Source organism: Andrena cerasifolii, chromosome 15 (assembly GCF_050908995.1).
Source record: "Andrena cerasifolii isolate SP2316 chromosome 15, iyAndCera1_principal, whole genome shotgun sequence".
Classification (NCBI taxonomy): Eukaryota; Metazoa; Arthropoda; class Insecta; order Hymenoptera; family Andrenidae; genus Andrena; species Andrena cerasifolii.
The window spans coordinates 2,370,855-2,397,474 of NC_135132.1; the positions used below are offsets into that span (position 1 = coordinate 2,370,855).

General features: G+C 37.5%; 1 protein-coding gene across 5 annotated transcripts in view; it reads left to right on the forward strand.

The window, feature by feature from the left end:
* Positions 1-26,620, forward strand: part of Frmd5 (FERM domain containing) — a 193,738-nt gene that overhangs the window by 120,337 nt on the left and 46,781 nt on the right. For 4 of the 5 annotated variants that reach the window (XR_013087252.1, XM_076828201.1, XM_076828203.1 and 1 more), the window contains 2 exons: positions 17,607-17,621; positions 19,369-19,457. Coding sequence is in view for 4 of the 5 variants with exons in the window: in XM_076828201.1 (XP_076684316.1) it covers positions 17,607-17,621; positions 19,369-19,457 (104 nt within the window). In the remaining variant the exon portion in view is untranslated. The remainder of the gene's footprint in view (positions 1-17,606; positions 17,622-19,368; positions 19,458-26,620) is intronic. The other variant, XM_076828202.1, reaches the window with a different exon arrangement.

The window sequence follows — 26,620 nt, forward strand, 5'->3', positions numbered from 1 at the left end:
GGTGCGCATAAAATTATTCTCCTACCCGCCGCTCAATAGTGCGGACCGAAGTGGCTAAACGTGCTTTAAGGTTTGCGCACACATATCATTTCCGTGACTATTCAGTGCCGTCAGTGTCAGTAATAAAATATATCCTTTCCCTGTTTTCGAATGGAGCAGTTCACCCTTGTCCGTGTCAGTTACTGACATTGAAACAAAGAGACCATTGACACTAACGGCTCTGAACCGTCACGGAACTGATATGTATACATTAGGGTAGCCCTTATTTTCAACATGTGATTTCTTTTGCCCTCACCCCCTAATATGGTTCCATTTCATAAAAAAATATTCCCTGAAAAAGATTTTTGCAATCGGACAACAGGAAAGGGTGCCGACCAGGCCTTAAAGTTTAGAATTCATCAATGGTTTGGATGTAAAGAATTTCTCAAAAATGGTAAGCCGCATCGAAATTTTGTTCAAATAATACTAAAAGAGCATTCAATTTTCTACAATTATTCTATATACAATTTTTTCGTGCTCCCAACCATTTTTTAGATAATAGTGTTTGAATATACAGAGGTCCGCACTACACGCGTACGTCCGCAATACGTCATGCTGTACAGGTGGTACGCACAAAGTGCGGACCTTTTCATATTCAAACGCTATTATCTAAAAAATGATTGGAAGTACGTAAAAATTATACATACAGTATTTGTAGAAAATTAAATGCTCTTTTAGTATTATTTGAACAAAATTTCGATAGGGCTTACCACTTTTGAAAAATTCTTTAAATCCACATTATTGATGAATTCTAAAGTTTAAGGCCTGGTCGGCACCGTTTCCTGTTGTCCCATTGCAATAATCGTTGTTATTTGAATATTTTTTTTATAAAATGGAACCATCTTAAGGGGTGAGAGCAAAGAAATACGGAGAAAAAAAAATCGGCACGTATAAATAAGGGCCACCCTAGTGTACATAGACTATTATCCTGTCGGCAATCAGTGAATTGTCATACCAACACTTTAATTTATATCATATCCATCATTTTTTAAATATATCAACTTTTATAACCAGTGGTTGGACCCTACCCTTTAAAAATCTGCACTGGTATTATCATATTATGCAAAACATAAGAATGCAGGAATGCGGTGCAAAGTAATGTAATAAATCTTAAGTGTCAAATCTTAACATTAACAGGAGAACCACCGTAGCTTGACACAACCAATAACTTATAAATTTTTATATTAGTAGGATAATCGTGAAAATAGAAAATTACAACCATCACTAATAAAACAAAATGGGACAAAAAACAAAATCGTATTCCGTTCTTATAAAGATTCAATCTATTCTATTTTGGTTCCATTATTTTAAACTCTATTTCGCAATTCGCATAATGATTTGCGAATCTTGATATAACATTACATATACCCATCAGAGATTTTTTTTTAAACAATAGGTGTATCCATCCACCATGTAATTATACTTAAAGAAACCTGTGAATTTAAATAGATTACACTTAGCGTGTATTAAAGTGTCGGTATGTCAGTTAACGCGTACCATCAGAGCACGTCTCAGCTACTTCGTTCCACAGTATTCAGCGTGTACCTAGCGATAGAATAATTTTATGCACAGCTTCCCTGCGCATTGCCCATCACACGAGGTTTGAACGCGTCTAGGAAGGGGTGTATTCTCCGCCGTGCATATGTGATCGTCCCAAGCAATTCATGGATGGCTGATCTGCACTGTATTATACATTTTATCTTGCAACCCGCGCTCGCGCGAGCAGGTACATTGGCAACAGCGCCCCACGGACGCATTCCACTACACTATGCACCGGCTCGGTGTTCGGAGAGCTGCCAGCGACCGCTGGACAGGAGTGATGTCCGAGCTTCAAAAATTTTAGAATGGTCCCTTTGGTCCATTTTTAAACAGCTATTCGGGGCCTTTTCGTATAATTTTTTAACTATAAAAGATATCGGAATGCAATTTACGCCGAAAAATGAGGCAAAATTATTCCCTCTTAATGCTGGATAATTTAAACATATTTTACGTTTACTTAATTTTTCTTTTATCAATTTTTTAACCATAATTATTGTGGAAAGCTTTTGCAAACTGTTTAGTTGATACTGTATTTAATGCTCTTTTTAAAATTCACGGTGTTGATAAACAATAGGCTAGTTGTTTCTGTATCATTACTTTCATAAATAGAGAAATTAAATTTTTATTCAATTATGTGTTAGTTTTGCAAACCTTAGAATCTATTGTTCTGGTTTTCTTTTTTTATAATTTTATCCTTAATACAGTGCATGCATACATCGGACGTAAGGGGTAACTAATGGGACGTGTCTTTGATTGTAGCGGTGTTTGAATTTTTGTCTAAATGTTTTAACCCAGGCCCGTCCAACTTTCGGTCTTGCCTTCGAAGAGCAACCGCGGGTGGTTGCGAGCGAAGGCAAGAGCTACGGTTGTGCCCCACTATTGGGACCTATCGCGCTTGAGGGACGTGAGGGACCTGGCTCGGTGCCTTCAAGAGCGAAGAGCAACTCGCGGTTGCTCGTGCGAGCAAATCCCTGGACAGACCTGTTTTAACCTTTTAGCTACTCAACGCCACGCCTATACCGGCTTCCGTCAATGTCATTTTTTGGAACGATGCGCCATTATTATAGCTTTTACACACAGGTGGCGAAAAATTTCTTCGTACAGGGATATAGCACCGCGGTCAACCCTGTCGTAGCTAAAATTTTTTAAATTGAGACGGGTACGAGACAAGTCGACATTGTTTTCAAACCTCATTACAGTAATCTGGGGTGCGAGTGGTAAACCGATCATAAAAGCGGAGCGCGCGGCTCGATTACCTGGGCCGGGAAATTCCCAATAGCTCTTTGCGACGTTAATTTGAAAGAAACCTTCCTAAAATTCTCGAAGCTCGGAGATCACTGCTGTCCAGCGGTCGCTGGCATCTCTCCGAACGCCTGGCCGCTGCATGGTTGTAGTGGAATGCGTGCGTGAGGCGCTGTTGCCACTTTACCTGTTCGCGCGAGCGCGGGTTGCCAGTTAAAATGCTGACCTTGTATAGACTCGTGGTCTCCTTGTATTAACTGAGCTACAAATCTTTAAAGATCGCAGAATAAGGTCGAAAATCACTGATTTCGGGAATTTCCGCGATTCTCGCCCTTATTCTGCGATCTTTAAGCGTTTATAGCTCAGAGCAACGTTAACCGATTTTAATGAAATTTTAGGCATGTATATAACTTACTTCAATCTACAAACCGGTTTTTTGAATTTTCATTACAGGCTCAAAAAAAAAGGTTTAAGAAACGACCTTTACTATTTTTGTTGCTATTCCGACCAATTGCATTTTTTTCAAAACGACGTAACACGTCACTTAGCAAACTAATCCTTCTAGCTTCTAAAAAAAACTCGTGTCGTTTGGACCAATTCTAAAAAAGTTATGCGATTTTAAAAGTTGTAAACTTTCTTTCGTCCGCCACTGTACGTACTAGCTCATTATGCCTAGGTAATCCAGATGAATGTGACTATTTTCACAAAAAATAAATAAATAAAAAAAAAATTTGTTTTATAAAATCAGAATCTAAATTTCGGACGAAGCCGAGTAGTAAAGCTAGTAAAGAATAATTTTTAGTTTCTGATTTCATGTACAAGTCATGGAAATGTATTAACCCTCACACTACCAAGGTATTTTTGGAAACATGAACTACCGATTAGGAGCACTTCGTGCCCATCTTCAAGAAATAACTATATCGGGCAAATTAATGCCAGATTGAATGATAAACACTTTCGCAGCCAAGAAAACATATTTATTTATTAAGTTCAATTAAAATACAAACAAGATTATTACTGTATTTGTCACAAATAATTTGTGTGTCAGTGTTACATGTGTCAAACGTCACTCTCTTTTCATTCTGCGTTTGTTTTACATCAACAATACACAATTACCTTTGAAGCCCAGCCAAGTTAGCAAACAATCTCTTACAACACTAGCATATAGAAGCGAAACATTCAAATTGCAATGCAAATATATTCAACAATAATTCTTTTTTCCAGAATTTTAATTGGATTGATTTGTAAAATAAATACACAAATTATGATATGGTCCGCACAAAATATCCCCCTTGATAGTGCGAGGGTTAAATTAAAAGTTGGTAACCCAATTTTAGTTTGAATTCTTATTGTATTACTAAACTAACACAAAATTTCCATTGATGCACACTGTATGACTTTTGGTTTATATGATAGCATCTGAACTACTGTGATGGTCAAAAACTATTCCAGTACTAGTAAGTCATAGTAGAAATTACAATGGTTAAAGTTACCTTGATACAGATGGCTAAAACTTAACGGCTAATATTGCATATTCATTTATTTATGCTTGCCTTATTTTATTTATGCTTGTCTTCATTTATGTATTCTCGACTTTATTTATTTCTACTTTCCTTGTAAGTTGAAGAAAGAAATCTAATAAACATGGCTATCCTTTACCTCCAATATAGTAACTGATAAAAACTCAACTGTGTCAATGACAGAAGCAACTTTTGACAATGACATTGCAAATAATTTACCTACTTGTATTTATTGCACTCTGGGTGAAAGGAATAGATAATCTTACCACCAGGGCCTGATTTACGGTGGTGCAAGTAGGGCAACTGCCCAGAGGGGCAAATTTGGAGGTAGCAAAATTGGTAGAAAGAAAAAATCATAAAATGCATTTTTGAATGGAAAATCGTCAATAAAGACCAATAAAAAAGTTAAAGTTTTTGAAAAAGTGATAAAAAGAAGGTAATACATGTTTGAATTTAGTATCAAACTTATAAATTGTTTTTAAATCACCCATATAATTATTATTATACTAGGGAAAGGTTGCGTACCTATATTAAAGATCTTTACAAAAGGCTTTTGTTATTCAACAAATAGCTAAAAAAAAAGTTTCACTCGCAGTCAAAAATTATATTTTAAAATTATTATTTATAATTAAATATAAAGGGCGGCAAAAATGTTTTTTGCCCAGAGCGGCGAAAGAGCTAGATCGGGCCCTGTTTACCACGTGCTTAATTTTATGTTTATAAATACCAGTGCGCAGGTGTCCTGTGTTCGAAAAATCCTAACCTCCTATTAGTTTTGCACATACGCACTATTGTTTACACGACGGTATTGTAAAATACATGATCTATGTTGTACTTCATTGTAACTCACTCGTTCTCACTGCTTTTCATACTCGTCGCTGAAGCAGAGGTGTTTAGAGGCAAATGAGCGGGAAAGTGGAGATACTTACACTTACCTTACCCCTCTCTTCTTCACTCTCGTAATCGTTAGTCGTAGCTTGGTCATGAACACACGACAGCAGCTGCATGCGATTCACTGGCTGCGTTCAGCCTGGTTCAGTCCACAAAACCGGTGAGTGATCTCACTAGATTTTACTCGCGTCGACCAATTGGGTGCGTTCAACAGACATAACCGGTGACCAACCGGTGAGTGATCTCCCTAGATTACTCTGAACGCAACCGCTCACTTACCGGTTACTCAACATGTTTTGTAACCGGTCGCCATTTTTTGTACCAGAAATAAACTACGGTATATTTGGGATCAGGGACCAGTCTGGTTTTTCAGGATGTCGGGACCCGTTCAAAATAATAATACAAATGGAAATATAGGTTATATATTTTATTTTCTGCATTTTAAACCTATTACTTGATTCAAAAATGTATACTTACTTCAAAACTTATACGTGACATTCGAAAATGTTCTTTAAACAGATTATTGTTATATAGAGAAATTATAACCTCTGAGTAATTTTCTTTTCTTGATCTAACGCCACGTTCTGTGATTAATAAATTTGTTGGTTCCGATAATTCATCTGCTATTATTTTTATTACATTCAAATCCAAACCAATATCTAGACCTATTAATAATTCTGGATCCATGTTTTTAATATTCCCGCCAGATATACCAAATGTCATTGGTTGCTTTCAGAGTAAAATCTAGAGAGATCACTCACCGGTTGATCACCGGTTGTGTCTGCTGAACGCAGCCACTAATGCAATGGCTACGAGCAGGGTTGCCAACAGTGGAGGATGGTTTTCTACTAAGGCCTTGAAGAAATCTACTAGAATTCTACTAACTTTCTTTGCGTGCGTGTGTGTGTGTGTGGGGGGGGGGGGGGGGGGGTACGTAGTTGGCATTAAAAAAAATAATCGATTAATATTTTATGGCGAATTCAGGATCCACACTGATCTACAACACTGGATGCGACATGGGCCAGTTGGTTTAGTGATTCCTTAAAGAAAAAGTTAAGTGACCACTAAATATGAAAACTTTGAAAGTTGAAACCACAACAAAATAGTTGAAAAGTTTCAGGAAAAATCTCGCCAAATAGGTGAGCTCATCCAACGACGCAATTCTTTCGGCATATGCTTTTATAGGTTAGCCCGGGTCTTCCCCTATCATAGGGGCCGTATGTAAGAAGTAGATACTGTGAATGGACGAGTGAATCGCTTTAGTAGAAATTCTACTAAATTGGCAATCCTGGCTACGAGAAGTCGAGAACCTTATGCCCACTTTTATGAAGAGCCAGCAACCATTCGAACATTTCGAACTACCTGCGGCGCTCAATATTAGGGTTACCAACCGTACTATAATATATAGCAGGGTTGGCTAATAGCGAATTCGGTAACTCGCTCTGACTCTGCACTGGTGCCAAAAAATGACTTGGATTGGTTGATTCTTATAGAGCTATCTTCGTTTCTATCAGAAACAACCAATCCAAGTCATTTTCTGGCACCAGTGCAGAGTCAGCGCGAGGTACCGACTTCGCTATAAGGGTGCCTTCCGTTTCGCGCATTGAGTGCATAAACTGTATAGTTAGTCGCGCATGCGTATTTGTCTCTTTACGTACGCTTCGAAATACGTATGTACAAGTCCTTTTTATCGACCGCAGTAGTTTCATAAGGGTCCGTTTGTTTACTAGGGACGCTTCGATCGATTCGGACCATAACAAAAATGAGACGGCAGCCTTAAAGATATATTAGAGCAGCGCTGTCCAGCGTAGGGGCTCCTCACGCGCCTGCTTCCCCTTCCAATCTTTCTTTCGCGCAGTGTGCCTTCGGTTGTTAAGGAGACCGCGCGACGCTACGAAGGCTGCCATGACGGGCTAACCAGGCTAGCGTCTTCGCGGTTAGCGTCGCGCGGTATCCCTGACAACGCGGGCGGGAGTGGGAGAACCCCAAGCTTCCGCGGGAGCGACCTTGGTCAGCGCTGTATTAGAGATATTAAGCGTGACTAATTCATGTTTATTAGAATTGATATCTGTGTAGACAGAGTGAGGAGGGGGGCGTCGATGTCCCGAGCGAGGCGATGCGTGTTCCTAGCGCTCAGCCGCGGGCCGATCCAAATCGGCTAATGTTTACAAAGGAGCTGAGTGGGCCATCTCTGGGTGTCACCATCATTACTGTGGCTCACTCATTGTCAGCTGCTAATTACGTCATCCCGACTCACATGACTTCCAGGAATCCTAGCCAGGATTCCGGGGCGACGATTGGTTGCTTGGTTGCACCCAGTTTGTAGTGCCAATTTAATTAAAGATTTAAAATTGGAATTAAAAAATATTCACTTTTATAGTACACCCTTAATGAAGATTCGTATATTCTCAAGTCAGGGAGGGGCAGCTGCCCCCTCCCCCCATGTGTCTGCAGGGTGTCCTCGAACTTTTATACAAAAACTTACCAATCCATTTTGGTGATGATTCTGAATAAAAAATGTCATGCGACTACAGGGTCATCCGTTAATAAAACTGCAACCTACGCGCGCGCGAACAGACGAAAATGGCAACACCGCCTCACAGACACATTCCACGGCAACCATTCACCGGCCCGGCGTTCGGAGGGCTGCCAGCGACCGCTGGACAGCAGTGATGCCCGAGCTTCGAAAATTTTAGGATGGTCTCTTTCAAATTCACGTTATTGTTACGTCGAATATTTGACGTAAATTTAACCGGGCTAATAACCTTATAGGTATCTGTAACCGCAAAACATTAGACTGAAAATTTTAATAACTTCAAAGGCCCACAATTTGACGAAATACTGTTTCAAGCTGGTCAGGCCTTCTCGTATGACCACTTCTGCCGAGAATGTTTTGTCCAACCCACCCCCCTCCCCGCTTCGAACATATTCTGATAATAATGAAAATGTAAATTATTATATTTTCTCTGGCATCTTCGTAACAGTAGATATTATCAATGGTTGAGCCAGTTTTTTGCGCTAAAAATGAGTCCAAATGCGGCATCATTTGGATTCTTTTACTTATACATAGTTTGAGTCAAATCTGAATTCTGTAGGCCAATTAAATATCACGGATAATTAGAAATAATCCGAGTGAGGTTACAAGTTTAGGCTCATTTTCATCAGGAGAATCTTGCCAATCCGTTGGTACTAATTTCATAAAAATCGAATAGAAAATACAAAAATTAAAATTTTCATTAGTATTCAGATGACTTATCAGTGGCTCAACCGCTGTGCAAGCGAAGAGTCAGTGACGCAGCGAAGAATGAAACGAACCTTCTGTTATTAAAGCAAACATTACATGACCTTCGGACAATACTTTTGATGCTTTTTAGAAAATATCAACGAGAAAACACGGTAAAGCCGCATACAAGATGGAAATTCTTCGACGTATAAATAGTATTTATTAAATACGCCGACGCCGCTCAAATTGTTAATAACGTTTGATAAGAAAATGTATAACGTGCAATATAAAGGATGTCCTACGATGAGTAGTGCGGCTGGTTCACATTTTTGAGAAAATTGTGTTTGAAAACTCATTTGTTATGCGTACACTTCGCTATTAATGGGCTGAATGGAATAGCAAATACGGTACAACTGTGGATGAAAAAAGCTTTCTGCAAAAACAGATCGGAATCGTAGATTAACATCCTTAATTTTCTCGAAAACAAATTGCCGTTTTAAAAAAAAAATTATTTTACAACTTTGACTTATATTTACAGAAGAATTATTATTTATTTCATATGTAATTGCGCCAAATTCATTGTGGCATTCTGCTAATGTTTAATCAAGAAAGTGAGTTCCTGAGAAACTCTTAAAAAGACTCGTAAGAGAAATTGTATTTTGCACTTTTCATTTACTTTTTCATACTTAATCCTTTTTGAAGATAGTTTCTTTTGTCGAGTACACTACGTGAGAATAAGGAAAAATCAATCTTAAATTTCACATCTCCACAAATCCAAGTATGCGGATTCGCAACTGAAAGCCTCGATCAGTAATGTTTTTTACACTCTGTATATATATATGTTGCTACTTGCATGATGTCATTTAAAAAATTAGAAACGAGTGTAATAAGAATAACGTAAAGAATAGTGCTGGTTATTAGTTTGAGCATTCTCTGAATGTGATCGATGAATCCACCTTGACCCAATGACTGCACACAGTTTATAGGATTACCAACTCAACGAGTCTTCCAACCACCTAAAGCTCTGGAGCTTAAAGCGCTCCCACACGCGGCTTCTATTACTACGCCACGCACGTTGGTTGACGCCACGTCGTGTATGCGCACTAAGGCTGGAGGCACACAAGCACGTCAAGACGGACGTCGAAAAAAACGCTTGTGTGCCCCCACCATGTCAAACCTACTGAAGAATGTTTGGACAGATAGTCGCCTGTCACTGGCTGGGTGAATAGTGAGGATCCACCTTTACCCGCATATCCAGGTAATAAGAGCCTAAAGGCGGGATTTCCGAAGCGGCCGATCGCGGATAGGAAATCCCGCCTTTAGGCTCTTATTACTTGGATATGCGAGTAAAGGTGGGTCCTCACTATTCGTCTAGCCAGTGACAGGCCACTGTCTGTCCAAACATTCTTCAATAGGTTTGGCATGGTCATATTCACTCTCCCCGCCCACGTAGCACACTTTTCGGAATTTCAAAATATAGAAATCACATTAAAAAATTATAATCGGAATTTCACTTTATACCTTTATATCGCCTGATAACTCTTCATATACAGTATAGGATGTTTCATATCACGCGAGAATAATTTCAGAGTTGAGTAAGGCATACACAAATAATGAAAAAGGTGCATACCAAAATTTGTCGAATTTGATATTGTTATTAAATTTTCAAGCAGGCGTTTCTATGTTTCGATAATTCTTGTTACAAACTCAGCTGACGTAATTGATTGCACAACCTTGCGCAACTAAGTAATTGTTAATTGATTGTACCACTTGAGGCTTTTACGAGGACACTGCGGAATGTGATAAAAAAGTTTAATAAAGTAATTTTCATCGTTTTGCTGGAACAGAAATTTTTATCACTTTCTTTGAAAATTTACATTGTTCAACAATTTACGAAAAATAATGTTTTCAGTTTCTACTTTATACTTATATAGTAAAATAGTTTGCATACTAGGAATACAAGGCAATTGTAATGTGTATTATGATCCACTATATTAAGCAGTTAACAGGATTTCGTTGGTTAACGGTATTATTCGAGTAAACATAACCGTATTATTCGTATACTAGGGTAGTCAAGAGCTCTGAAATGCGCCACACACAAGTAAGGTTGATTTTCATTATCCACTGAAATGGCGACAAGAGACCGTTCAATGAAACATTCTACAATACATGCAGACTATTTAGGGCAAATTCCACTTACGCCCAAATCGCCCGTGATTTTCATTAAGTTACGGTTTCTCTATACGCTACTGGACGCATCGTCAAGAATTTCAAAGTCGATTTTCTCGAAAATGAAGCGCAATAACAAAAAATGTTATTCATTTTCTTTGACTTATTTACTTGTTATAAATCGAAAAGGAAGAGTAACTTTTTTTCATATCGTGCTTCATTTTCGAGAAAATCGACTTCGAAATTCTTGACGTCGCGTATATGGAAACCTACCCTAACGAAACTGACGGGCGATTTGGGCGTAAGTGGAATTCGCCCATAGAAGGAAAGGAAGCTATAATGCGAATTTAGTAGGAGTGTAATAAAAATAAAAGACATAACAAATTGAGGTACAAAGAAATTTATCCGAGCGGAGTACCACCAAATGAAATCATTGTTTTAGTTGAAAAACGTTTACGTGGGTGCAGAACCATTGAAATCTCGAAAAATCGATTTTATTATTATTTATTCTGAAAGTGTCACCCTTTGTGAACATTCAAGGGCGTCCACAGACTTTTTTCCAAGAGGGGCAACTTTGGGGTGACGGTGATGAAAAATATAGCAATGAAAAAAACGAGTAGCCCGCTTGCATTTTTGAACTCATTTTGTGGTGCCAATTTAATTAAAATATTAAATCTAAAATTCAGAAACCTTCACTTTTTTTAGCATAAACTTAATAAAGATTAGTTTTTAAAAATAAGCGATTTTTTCTCAAAAGCCAGAGGGGGGGGGGCAACTGCTCCTTTTGCATCCCCCTCCGGACGCCCATGTGAATATTTACAATAAAGTTTCATAAGGACATTCAATTAATTGCGGAAATTATAGCGCTGAACGTAATTGACTGCACCGTCAAGTAACGATGTCGCAGAGTGGTATTGGCGTTGGACAGGGCTGGGCAACTCGCGGCCCATGGGCGGCCCACGATGGGCCGCATGCGGCCCGTTCCCCGACTTGCCCACTCTGCTGGGCCGCAGGAGAACGACCCCCACCATTCTCTTTTAACTCCTATAGTGTACGCCGTACCTATATATGACCGCACTCGTAGGAGTAAAAGGAAGGGACATGGAGTGGCGGCTAATCTGCTGATGGTGGGGGAACCGGCTGTCTGGTAGTGGGGACTGTGCGGCCCGCGGCGGCGAACAAGTTGCTCAGCCCTGGCGTAGGAGACTTAGCTTTGAAGCCGTTTATCTCGAAACTACATTTTTAAACATCATTTACATCATAATTCTTGAACCAATGAATATTTTTATTTGAAATTTTAACAGGAGGTGTAGAATTCCTTTCCCTACAACGTGGAACTTCCGCAGCAGTATTCGATGTTTATAAAAAAGTTGATAACTGATGAAAGACGATTTTTCCCGTAAAAATGTGAGGATAAAATTGATTCGTGTGTAACTTTCCGAATTTTTGGTTAAATTCGTTAGTAAATTTCCACTCTGTAGTTTTTAGTGCAGAAACTACTCACCCCAAAGCATTTTGCTTTTAGAATTTAGACGATCGGTTCACCTGGGACTACATGCATAGACTACAGCTGCGCACTACGCAGCTGACAATTTTTTTTAAAAATCATTTGTAAAAGCGTGTATAAAAAGCTTTGGAAAGTACCGGTATGGTATAATTGTTTGGTAAGGAAGATAAAAGGAAGGAAAGGTTCCTGGACATCTAGAGCTTTTCCAACGAAAGCTAATGAAAAATTCCATCATTTTTATGATTGTATTTTAATTCTGTTCGTTGGAAATTTAAATACTCGTGGTTGAAGCTTAATTTACTACTTGTACTTCTGCAATCCATCATTCAAAATATTAACAATTTAAATTGATCGTTACTTTTTTAAATACGTATAAAGTTGGAAACCATATCATTCGGATATCTCTGATTCAGTAGCTTGTGGTATGCCCAAGATTCATTCATTTTGGATGGTCATGATTTTGAACTTTTGTCCCGCTAGTGACTAGACCATCAGTAGACCCGACCACTGTGCACTGCTGTATTTGTCATATCCTCCAAACTTGTTACTGTTGGAGTATCATTTACATTTACACCATTCATTGTGAAGTGTTTTAAATAGAAAAGGGAATGCAATTTTTTTTATACAAATGGGACTACTAAACTACAGTGGCGGACAAAAGAAAGTTTACAACCTTTAAAATCGCATAACTTTTTTAGAATTGGTCCAAACGACTTGAGTATTTTTTAGAAGATAGAAGGATAGGTTTGCTAAGTGACGTGTTTCGTCAGTTTGAAAAAAAAAATGCAATTGGTCGGAATATAAAAAAAAATATTAAATACAACTTTTACTATTTCGGATCCGAAGACCTCTTTGCGATTTTGGGCGCCGGGTCAGGAAAAGAGCGTGGCGGCGCCCAGAATATCAAAGAGGTCTTCGGATCCGAGCGGCTCCCTGTGCACCTCTGTTCTAAAGGTATATAACTATATACAGTGGTGGACGAAAGAAAGTTTACATCCTTTAAAATCGCATAACTTTTTTAGAATTGGTCGAAAACTTGATTTTTTTTCTAGAAGATAGAAGGATTGCTTTGCTAAGTGACATGTTTCGTAGTTTTGAAAAAAATGGAATTGATCAGAATAACAAAAAAAAAAATAGTAAAGGTCGTTTTTTAAACTTTTTTTTGTGAGCCTGTAATGAAAATTCAAAAACCCGTTTGTAGATTGAAGTAAGGTGTATTTGTATATGCCTAAAATTTGATCAAAATCGGTTAACGTTGCTCTGAGACTTCTGAGTTATGAACGTTTAATGATCGCAGAATAATTAATTAACCGATTCTGACGAAATTTTAAGTTACAACCGGGTTTTTTGAATTTTCATTACAGGCTAACAAAAGAATGTTTAAAAAACGACCTTTACTTTTTTTTTTGCTATTCTGACCAATTGCATTTTTTTTCAAACCGACGAAACACGTCACTTAGCAAAGCAATCCTTCTATCTTCTAAAAAAAATTCAAGTCGCTTGGACCAATTCTAAAAAAGGTTTGCGTAATTGCATTTTTTTCCCAAACGACGCCACGCTCGGCTCCTGACCCGGCGCCCAGAATCGCAAAGAGGTCTCCGGATCCGAGCGGTTCTTTAGGCACCTCTGCTTAAAGGTACGTCTACTATTGCGAGATGAGAAGGAACAAGAATACGACCAAGCTGAAATGTCACAGCGGCAAGGGGAATCGCCGGCTCGCGTCAACGTATCCCCTCCAACACAGTTCGTCCCGTGACGAAGAACGCGAACGAAACCAATCGCAACAATCCGCGGATATAAACAGCCGCTAAGAACCGAAAAGTAGGACTTCTTGGACGGGATAAGGTGGAGCGGGCGATTCCTCTTGCCTCTGTGACATTTCAGCTTGGTGGTAGTCTCGTTTCTTCTCATCTCGCAATAGTACACGACGACACTTTTGTGTCTAGATCAAGCCTGCCCTTTACGGTGCAAATACCTGCTGAAGTTCTGGGACCCGGGCAACAGCCGAGCGCGGGACTGTTACGTTGCTAACCACAGCATGGGCTGCGGGAGACCTGCATGAATGTTGTCCATGTAGGCTCTTACCACGAGTCTATGTGATACTATGCCACATGAACGCACACTCATGCAGTTCTCCCGCAGCTCTCGCAACGGGTAACATTGGAACAGTCCCGCGCTCGGCTGTTGCCCGGGTCCCAGAACTTCAGCAGGTATTTGCACCGTAAAGAGCAGCCCTGGTCTAGATCAAGTGTATACGACACTCCAAAAAATTTGCGGAAGATTGGAAACTGCCTAGAGCAGTCCGCGACACTGAATTTGACCTATCGTCGCGGGAGTTGCAGCTAAAGCTAATCCTCGTGGCTACTAGCAATAAACTTGCGACATTTATTGGGCAAGAAACTTGCATGAGTGTTTAGAGTACACCAATTTTTTTACGCAAGTTCTTGCCTGCAAGTAGTTGCCAGAAAAATCTTGCAGAAGATATGTCCCGCGTGTCTACACCACGGTGTAATAGACAGGTGTTCCGACTCTGTACCTTTTACCCCATCGATTTTGTGTGCCGATTTCTGTTTAGTTCCCTTGGCCGCCGCGAGAGGCGTCGTGACTTAGAAGGCATATACATATGTGTTAATGAGATTGTGGTAGTAAAGATTGTAATCGTATTACTGGGCTTGCCAGAAAAATCCTGCGCGTAATTGAGGGGGAACATGCCACGCATGCGCGTGATGACACTGTCATTTGACTGAATCTTGGCGTCGATTGGTTCAACGTCACGGGGTCATCACGCGCATGCGTGGCGTGTTCCCCTTCCACTATGAGTAGGAATTCCATACCAGGCCTGTATATATATGTAAATACCTTTACAACAGTCACGAAATCTGACGGGCGCCAGAAGAACTAGGACGAAAATGACATTCTGAACAGGAGTCGGAACACCTGTCTATTACACCATTCTACACTGCAGTGTTACGCCTGAGAGTTGACAGCTAATGTTTATACATAAAGTATCTATTATTATGTCGGTCCAACAAACTAGAATTTAGAATTAGTTGGACCAAACATTACTAAAAGTGATACAAAAATGCTGGCGTGCACGTAGATTCGAAACCGAATACTATGGTCCAGCTACTTGCTTTCTACTCTCGCCAAAAATTTCCAATTCGTTTGGAAGTAAAATCTTTCTCAGAGAGAGAAGGTTATCGGGTGTCTACACTATGATAGAATTCACTTGCTGAGACCAACTGTAGCAAGTAATCAGAACTTGCTAGAGTTACTCTCAGGCGTGTTTACACAGTGCTGACATCAACTCTCGCAATAAATGTCGCAAGTTTATTGCTAGTGGCCACGAGGCTTAGCTCTAGCTGCAACTATACTCGTTTCATCCTAAGAAAAATCCCGTTCGCGCAGGGATGATTCTGAGGAGGCGCTGGTTGGTCCGACCCCCCACTTAACCGCCTACGATTTTCTCCGCCTTACCGTCTGTTACCTCTTTGTCAACCGTTCCGCACGCGACGCCTTCATATACACGGTGGCACTATTACATATTACATAGCAAAATGTTCCAAAAACATGCCAATGTTCGCCCAGTTTACGGTAATAGTCATAAAATTAGTTATTTCATAATTAATTGCAAATTTTAACAGTTTTATTCGATCTCTGTCTGTAGGACACTTCTTTTTTTAAACGGACTCCATAAAATCAAATACAACTCATGTAATTTTCATTATTTTTACTTCAAAAAAATAATTTACATACTTTAAATATCAATAAATATGTGTGCAAAAAAACTTGTACAAAAATCTTATCGTTCCTTTGAATATAAATCCTAAAAAAGACATAATAAATGGCATTCTAAATAGACTATTTAGAACACCTCCTAAACTGATGTTATATCTGTTCGGAACCAAAGAATTACCGGGTAGATACACTGCTCTCCTGCAGTATTGACATTGACATCGGTCATGTCACGCCCTCGGAGGGGCAGGGAAGTCGGCAGGTAAAGTGCTGCGAGCAATAGCCTGCGTCGGGCCCGTAGGCGGTAGTGGGGGCTGCGCAGAACGGCCACAAAACGGTCGGGGCATAGGATTTTTCTTACGATGAAACGAGTATAGCTCTAGTTAGACACAAAAGGCACTTGATCTAGACACAAAAGTGTCGTCGTGTATCCGCACCTTTAGAAAGCGAAATAGTTGTAACAATGGGTATAATTCAATAGCATAATTCTCTTGTTTATTTTTATTATAACATGCTACAACATGAGTAAGGGAAATGATCAAACAAATAGGGATATTATTTCTACAAGACGTATGTAATCTAACAAGGAAACGTTCCCACCCCGGAAATTATAATTTTTAAATGAATCTTTGCGTGAGTGTTGAACCTATTGCAGTATGCAAGGAGAATTTTTTCTGCAAAATAGAACAAAACTTTAAATATAAGAATTGTTCAGTTTGTTATGCTCTATCACACTACCAAAGGAAAAATAGAGTTATTAAAAGATAATTTTAAGTATCCTAATATCCGCAGAAAAATTGCATACTCCAATATGCTCTAACTTCGCACGAACATTCATTAAAATCAGAATTTTTAAATTGGAAACGTTTCCTTGTAAGAAGAAAGTTGTGTACAGGATAAATAAAAATTTACTCCAAATAGTGGTGGAAATGACAAATGTTGTTTAGCAGGCGATCTACTATCGAGGTATTACTATAACCAAACACCTCGTATGAAATCATGTATTTACCATTTCTCTAGATTCCTTCTACAAATTTATTGGTACACTTATACTATGAAACATAAAAGAAAGTGTTCTTTACTGACATAACAGACATTCCCAATTCAACTTGCGTCGTATTTATTAATTTACAAATTACTTATACACATAAAATACTTATCTGGCTTAACTGACTTTTTTGATAAGTATGAAACAAATAGTGTAGGGACCTAAATACTGGCATTTGAGGACAAAATAAAAACTCATTACTATAGTTCTTGATAACTTTCTTATACATAACTTTATTTAAAATACTTGTTACCATTTGTACAGCCCTTCATGAAATGTTAATTTCTTAACTTTACAAAATAATTTTTACGTCTACTATAATTTCCCCAATAAAAAAAAAAAGAACACGAAGGTCTTACGTACAGGTACGAAACATTTTCAGTCACGCAACGTTTTGCTGTATAGAAAATTGCATTAACACCACCGAGCTGCTAGAAAATATTTACAACTTTATATTAATAAAGCTCTTCTTAATGCGATTAGTGTTACTTGTTGTTATAAATAAACGAGTAAACGTGCTAAGGGTTGTCGCCGTAGTATTGCCAGATATTTCATCCCTTTGCTCGTCTAAGTGCTAGACCAGAAACATTTGTTATACCAAACTCTCCTGTCTAAGACTTTGTATGTATTGTACGCTCGATATAGTTACGAGTTCGACTAATCTTATTATTTTCCACTGCTGGGCCTATTCAGGACGTGAGAACGAAGGTGAGTCGTTTCGTAGCAGTTGCACGGGTTGCTCGTGTTTCTTAACTTAGTTTAAACGTGTATGTTAAATTGTGTGTCGTCACGTAACGCGGTCGAATTATTTTTAATAATAATTCGATCATCAGTGTGCGGATAGAGAAGGTGATCGTGTAATTATTGCTGAAAGCTACGAGTAGAACTGTTGTGACCAGACAGCTCAATGAAACGACGTAGTCGTTTCAAGTCTTTTAAATCGGTAACTTGCTTTTCTCTGTCGTTCCTCTTAATGAACAAATTCGAAAACTTATACAAAATATATTGTCGTATAAAGTCTATTCTATCTACATTAAAATACTGTGCGTTTTTTTAATTAATATTACTCTTTGAACATTTTTAATGTTAGTATCTTAATTTTGGCATTAGCGTGTATAACAAGTATAACGAGTATTAAGTTCATAATATTATCTACACGATATCAACGAAAGAAAACATACTTTACTTCTTGAAACTTTGGGTTCGGACATATATCATATTTGTATTCACAAAATTTAAGGTCTAACATTTGACTGCTCTTTAATTTTTAGATATTTTTTTTAATGATTTTCGTTCCATTAGAGCATTTCATTGACTTCTGTAGGTATTCCCACTTTATGCTGTCATAATTCCTTATGCTTCTATATGAATTTTTGACTTTGGGATTTGTCATTTTCTAACAAGGGATGATCCCGAACCCAAAAATTCAAAAAATTCTGAAACTTTGTGAATATGTAGGGGATTTCCTCCTGATTACAACGCAGTTTTTGTTTGCCGCCCAAATTCACTCGCAGGGGGTGAAATTAACCCCTGAGAATTCGGCTATTTTCCGATTTTCTGTTATAACTCGCAGACTGTAAGAGATAGAAAAAAAGTTTCAAGACAAAAGTTATTTCTTTTAACTAGATCTATTATTTGGTAAAAAAATTATTTTACAATTCACGAGTTATAACACAAAATCGGAAAATAACCGGATTTTCAGCGGTCAATTACACCCCCTTAGGGTGACTTTGGGCAGCAAACAAAAATTGCGTTATAATCAGGAGGAATGTCCCTTCATATTCACAAAGTTTCAGAATTTTTTGAATTTCTTGGTTCGGGATGTTCCCTTGTAAGTAATATAAACTAAATAGCAATGAAAATATCAAAACTACGTAAAGTAATAATAAAAAGAAGGCACTCGGTTTAAATTAAACACATAACCTAGAACAATATCATATTTCCCATTGTGTACATTTATTATTCGAAAAATGTACGAGAAATAACTAAAGAGTGTACCCAAAATTTTCGAGCAGTAATGTATGTTATAAAATCTGTTTCCTAAATTTGTACGGCTCCAATGAAATATTTTCTATATACCCATACGTAAATTGCGGCAGAGTCGAACAAGACGGCACGCAAAGTATCAGAAATTCCTGTTAACTTGTCTGTACATGTTCTTGCTTTAACTATTAATTACTAAACTAAAGTGACCTACATGCGATAATTCGACCCCCTGTTTGAAATACTTTTATCGTTTTAAAAGGTATTAGTGTTTAGTAAGAGACCTAGTAATTTTTCCATTTTGTTTTCTCACTGTTTTATTGTTTAACGCAATTACATGGTATAACTATATTTATATATATATATATATATATATATATATATATATATATACATATATATAGAAGTAGCCCTCAAATACAACGTACATAGTGTAGAGATTTTAGTGCAACGTTTTCCCCGCAATTTTCAGAAAAAGCACACTGTTGGATTTAAGTGTCCCACGGGGTCGAACTGCCGCCACGTATGGAGATGCGCCATCGAGCAAATGTTATTTTTCACGTATGTATGCCGTTATTCAGCTGAAATGCTTTTACTGTCTTAGCACGGTCGTTTATCGCTTCAAACACTTTGCAACGTTAAGTTGAACCTATATGGAACAGCGTAGAAAATATGAATGTCACCTTGTCCCTTCTGCATAGCTTGGATCATTGAAGAAATATCGCAACCCGAAACAATCAAATCGGTACAGCATTAAAACAATCGTGTATTTGGAATTTTTATTCGTAACATTGAATTGAAAATATTTGAAATTACAGCCATCGTTAGTTTCTACGTAACGATTGTTATACAGTGGTGATTAAAAGAAAGTGTAAAAAAAGCTGCTCCTCACTTGTCGTGATGGTGACATTTTTTATTCTGTGGAATCCATCGACTTCTGATGAATACACCGGTTCTCGTTATTCGCCATTCCAAAAGCAGGTCTTGCAAGATTAGTTTCCTGTGTAATGTAGATAGACGAAATATATTTGAAATTTCAAAAATCATACTGTTACAAGGAAGCTGAGAAGAAGATGTAGGTCTAAAATAAGGGAAATTAAAGGTTTAGCCTCGCTAAGAGGTAGGGACTTTATAACATACCAAAGACTGTTGGAAATGTTGTATAGATTAGCTATAGTGGTTAAGTTTTACATGTTATGTAATGTAATAGTGCAATACAGTATATGGAAATAAGGTTCTCGTTAGATCACCGAAGTTAAGCGTCACGGGGCGGTGTACTGGGAAAAGATGGGTGACCACCTTTTTCTCCCGGTGCGCTGCTGCTGCTGGGACCCCAAGGAGAGAGGAGGGTAAAATGGAATGACTAATTAATTAATGTTCGTTGGGCAATATAAGCAAAATGCTTGAAACGCCATCCTGTGTAAATAACGTAGGAAAAGCAAAATACAAGTACAAACACCCCTGACTAATTGCTACATAGATGAGTTTCTCCTTGTTAAATTATATGTAGTATAAATTTTGTATCATCCCTCTTCTAAATTCTCTTCTAATCACTACTGTATTCAGCTGTGCAATTATCGCAAAGTGTTTTAGTAATATTTCTTATTTTCTTTAGAGCAAAACGTGTTTAAAGTTTAGTGGAAATGATTGTAAATTTCGAAAATGATCCAAGATTTTTTTGTGCGTAGATAAATGTGAAGGTACACGTCAATGTATTCCAATATGCTTTTTAGACAATATGTAACTGTATTAAATATAGGATTCGTGGTGGTAACAGTGTTCGCGAATTTCGTTTAAAAGTGTAACAAAATAAAAAAGTACTCAAACATAAAAATAAGCGCAGTGATTAAAAACAGCAAATATTTTTCCGAATGTGAGAAAAGAAATGAGTATTTCGATGAGAAATATTTAATTACCTTATTTCGGACTAATCATAGTTGTGCAACTAAATAACGTTTTTTAAACACTTAATGTCACTAACGGTGTATTATAAAGTAACACTATTTTATGTAATTGTAAAATCTCAAAAGTATTTTATTCTTTTTCTTCTCATTTTATATGAATTATTTGTGAATTAAAATTCGAAGCAGAATGCTCCTTCAATTTTCAAAACTTATTTGTCTTAGAAGTACAGAAAGAAAAGCACACATGGTGTCATGTAATACTTTGCAAGTTGCATCTATAAAACCACTGATATTGCAACTAGATATATTCTTCAATTTTCTGACTTCTATTATATAACGAAAACGATTCTGTTGTCAGATTTTTCAGAAAAGTATAAATTTGTTGCATTTCCAGCTAAGATTTGTGGGTAATGGTAATTTATTGAAAATGTGTGTCTTGGGGACAAACAATATTTTCACGTGTTTCATAGTCGTGTATTAATTACATTCAATGAATATACAGGGTGCGACAGCAACTATGGTGCAACCGTGATTAGACTATATAGTTACTCTGCAAGAATAAGTCGAAAATCGAGGACAAAATTGTTTATATAAGGCTTCAGTTTCGAAACAAATCAGTTCAAGATGTATGCATTGAAAACTCGTGCAATAGGTACACTAAAAATTTGTGAGGATCACTTCCATATCTCTCTATACAGTTGCATTTCTATAGGGTATCGTTTTCGAAAGCATTGATATGTAATAATAATAGTAACAGTACCAGAAATCGCCAAAAATCCATAGTAGAATAGAAATAAAAATGTGCAGTGAAACATGGATTCGATTCTTTATTTCCTAAAAAATTAATCAAGACTATAATAATATTAGGGAACTTAGATATAGGAAGCTGACAATTAGTGATGTACCTCAGGCTACACTTCTCCAGATGCATCGTTTGGTATTTAAACAATTGCTTATTATTAAAAAAACAATGGGTTATGGGGCATATAATTAGGCACAAAAGTCTATATACAAATATGAAATATAAAAATATGGTAATTTCGGTAATTCTGATATTTATATAGATGCTTTTATAATTGACTATACGTAGAGGATTTTTTTTCATTATTTAAACGTGTAAAATCGATCTTGCAAAAATGTTACACATCTTTTTTAACACCCTGTATAATCCACATTTGACGTGAGTAACTGACGTGAGTATTTGTCAAGGAGTATTTTATACATATTTTATTGGAAGAAATTTCATCCCGTTCAATTAAACTTGAACCAGTAATTTCAAGGAAATAACTATTTACATTGTAGGAAGTGACTATATCACAAGAGCCAAAGATAAATACAAAATTATATGTTTTAAAAAGGTCTCATTTACTGATGAAGATTTGTGTTTTAACCCTCGATAGCTAAAGTTGCATAACATGTATCGTTGGTCTGTGGAACATTAAAGGCTATTAAGAGAATTAGAGAAATGAAGATTAAACGTTCTGAATGCTTGCTAATGGTATAAATAATGATAAAATATTTGTACATACATATTTTTAAATATTTAACAGAGTCCGTAATTTCAATGTGATTTGTATGTACCCAGTTTTGGCTGACAATGAAAAATGAAATCAGTTTTGAAAAATAAATTCTTTGGACATTGAATACTACAAATGACCAAAATAGCCAGCTTGCTTGTTGTGCCCTACTTATCTAAACTTTTTCTTTTAGAAGGAATACTATTTATTGAGAGGAACCTATAATACAGTAAATAATGCAAAGTATTATTGCCACATTTGCTACAATTACACAAAATGTATTGCAGAATGTTCAAACGTATCTAATTTTAAATGATTTGTATCATTAGCTACCACTTTAGAAATTAATTGCAATCGAATCTTTTTCTCTTTTGCCATATTGTCTCTCCTTTAACGATGGAACTCCTTTTTAACAGTATTTGGGTACATACTTTAAGGGGCTAGGCAGTCGAAAAATCGATTTTTATTGTATTTTCCGAAAGTACTATCTTTTCTGAATAAAATGCCGCTTGGTTTATAGTAAAATTCGCAAAATTGTAGATTTGGCAGCTAAAAACGTCAAGCGGCAACCTATAGCGCACAAACAATGATGGTGCGCTACCGCATTCCGGTGAGTTCTTAATTTTTTTATGAAAATCTCGAATTTTTACGGACCCTATAAGAGGTTTGCCCCGAAGTGGCACATGTTTTACACATGCTGTAATTTTTTCCAAGTCGATCTGAACCTCAATTCGTTCGCAATCATGGAAAAAAGAAGAGAAAAAAATATTCGAGAAAAACGCGTTTAAAGTTTCTGGGCATAGGTGACGCTATAGGTTGCCGCTTGACGTTTTTAGCTACCAAATTTACAATTTTGCGAATTTTACTATAAACCAAGCGGTATTTTATTGAGAAAAGATAGTACTTTCGGAAAATGCAATAAAAAATTCGATTTTTCGACTGCCTAGTCCCTTTAAGTCGACTTATCAAGGGGTTACATTGACCTAGTGGTCCGGAAAAAGCATATAAGTTCAGGATTTTATTTTGGGAAAAGTATAAGTGAAAATCATACACATTTTTTTTCTACTGAAAGATATATCTTTTATCTATATTATTCTAAATTTTAATGAGATATTATTATTAACTGAAGGAGATATCGGCTTGGAGATGAGTCGTGTTTTTCTTCATCATTAGCTGGCGGACATTCCCTGGGCTAAACGATGCATCTGAAAGCAAAAATTCAAATAAATTTTAAAAATAAATAACTTTTAGAACTACCTGACGTTCTCATATTTTTAATTTTTGATCTCATTCCTGCAATAATGGAAATACTTGCAAAGCCTTCTTGAAAAAAAAATTTCCACCGAAATTCAATATTTCAACTTCAAACGGTCGCCCTTTTTTTACCAAAATACAATATTAAAATTCGGAGAACGTCAGGTACTTCTGAAAGTTATTTACTATTAAAATCTATTTGAATTTTTGCTTTCAGATGCATCGGTTGGCCTAGGGAATGTCCACCAGCTAATGCTTAAAAAAACACGACTCATACTCAAGCCGATATCTCATTTAGTTAATAATAATATCTTATGACAATTTAGAATAATATAGTTAAAGGATGTATCTTCTAGTAGAAAAACATTGTGTATAATTTTCTCTTATACTTTTCCCCCCAAAAAAACCTGAACTTCTATTCTTTTTCCGGACCTCTAGGTGGATGCAACCCCTTAAGTATCTTTTAAATGCTTCATCATGTGCGCTAAATCAGAAATTTATACAACAAGTCAAAATACACAAATTCTTTATAATAAAAGAAATCGAAAAGTTCTTTACCATTTCATAATTTGATGCTTCGTTTTTGAGATATAAGAAATTAAAAGTTGGGTGTCCGACTTCCGTGGCGCGCTATTTAAATCCTGGGTAGCTAAATGCGCGGCAAGGTATACTGACTTTTGGTAGATTAGAGACCCATGCGCAGATAAATATTGTGCACACAGTAATATGTGCTGATTCAACTGTACTTTCTTGGTCTTGAATATATTTTTATAATAGTTTCTCTGCTTCTTCATACACAAAAAACACACATTCTTTTTATTTATATAATTTTGAGGTACGTGGTATATGTAACTCATAAAAAGCATTTCATGGGTCTGAACTTTAGTTTTCGATAAGAAGACCACGCCCATTGTAAGGTCTCTTAAAGTTGCTTTCATTTGTTTTTATTTATTCATATTATTCTTATACAGCTGCTAGTTACTTTTTATTTATGTTATTCTGAACATTGTTCTAAACATAGTGGTTTATATCCCTTTTTGAAGTCTACAGTTCTGCACAGAGTATTACAGCTATAATGTTAATTTTTTAGAATTTATTTCTACAATACAATGTTTACATTACGAGCTAGTTGTAGGTTACTAAATTTTCAAATGGCCTTTTTCCATAAAGGAATATTGTGTTTGGTTATTTACGTGTTCTCGTAAGTACACATCCGACGTTTATTTATTGTAATGCTTTTATTTGTGCAAAGGTATTAGATGTGTTACATGTCTTATTTATTTGTAGTGACTTTTTTCTTTTTTCTTTTACATATGTTTCCTCGTCCATTTTTTTGCTAGACTTTTCCAAGCTTCGGAGACCCTCTATGCGAAGCAGAATGGCCGAAGCTTTTGCAATGAATGCAGAAGGGGCCACATTTCTGCAACTGTTGCTGCTTCATTATTTATTGTAATATGGCGTTGCACTCTCCTGGGTTGTGTTGTATGCTGCACTTAACACATCTGTAATTCAGATTGTAGTTAAATGCAGCATGACCATTGCGTTGGCATCTTTTGCATTGCATAGATGTTTTTTAATTATTTTTTCTTATGTGACTAGGGAGTGAGACATTCTTTATTTGTTTTAAATTCGCAAGCTTACTATTAAGTGAAAATTACTATAAATCGATTATCTTTTTTTATACGTTTGTGGGGAGAAAGGCAGCGAATGAAGTCTCCGTGTATTCAAGACCTAATTTATTAAACAACAATGACAGATGGCAAATAACACTCGTGACAGAAATACAGTATTTCCCCGTTAGCGACTCGCTGATCGGGACCGGCGTTGAGCCCGTATCGAGAACAAAGCCCTAATTCCGAGTGTTCGTTTCTCGTTTCTTTCTGGCCGAAGGGGGGAGCGAGATGGAACACTGCGTGCGCGGCGAGCGTGCGCGATGGTCGCAAGCGCTTACCGTGAGCCCGGAAATCTTGACGCAGGCCCGGCTCAAGTCCTTTTTACGCCCTAGGCGAACTTATCAAATTGCGCCCTCTGTTATATTACATTTATTTGAGTTTATTGATGACCTTACTCTGAATTTTTATTCGCAGTTTAAAACAGTTGCAGTAGAATTTGTAATATTGTATTTTAAAGTATATTTTCAACAATACCAGCAATGAAAATACCAGCAATGAAAGTCGACAAGAGGTGCAAAATGGTATTTTCATTGCTGGTATTGCAACTGTTTTAAACTGCGAATAAAAATTCAGAGTAAGGTCATCAATAAACTCAAATAAGTGTATTATAATAAAGGGCGCAATTTGACAAGTTCGCCTAGGGCGCAAAAAAGACTGAGCCGGGCCTGCGTCAAGATTTTGCGAAGCGGTTTTCGTGCCCACGGTAAGCGCTTGCGACCTGTGATGCCAGATCGGGGACGGGTTCCCTCGAGAATTTTCCCCACCTCGCGCACACTGCGCCGGAGCAGCGTGTCCGTGAGCTCGGCGCTTCGGAGTTCAACTCACGGACACGCAGCTCCGGCGTAGTGTGCGCGAGGTGGGGGAAATTCTCGAGGGAACCCGTCCCCGATCTGGCATCACAGCTTGCGACGATCGCGCGCGCGCGCGAAGGACAGAGTGTCAGGCGTCCGAAAGACGGAGTGGGACAAAACATCAACGCGTCGTCTGTCTCGTACCGTCCTCACTGGCTTTCAGTGCCTCTCGCTCGCTCTCACCTTCACCGGACGAGAGTGAGACAGAAGTGGTGGGGATAGCGAAAGTCCGTATCGTGTACACCAAACCGAGCCCATAACGAGGAAATACTGTAATGCGTAGCTGAGCCGTAGTCAAGAGCCTCGCCGAACTCCTCAATTCATGTAGACTGACTTAAATATGTCGACGCTTATTTATACCAAAGTCCATAGCGATCGACCTGTCTCGAAAAATAAATTCTTTGATCAGTCTTCCGAATTACGACACGTAGAAAGCAAGCAGTCGCTTGCATCAGAAATACAGATTTAGTTTCTGAAAACGATATCTACCGTTTAAAATATCAGTTCTGTAAGAGTAGACTCCTA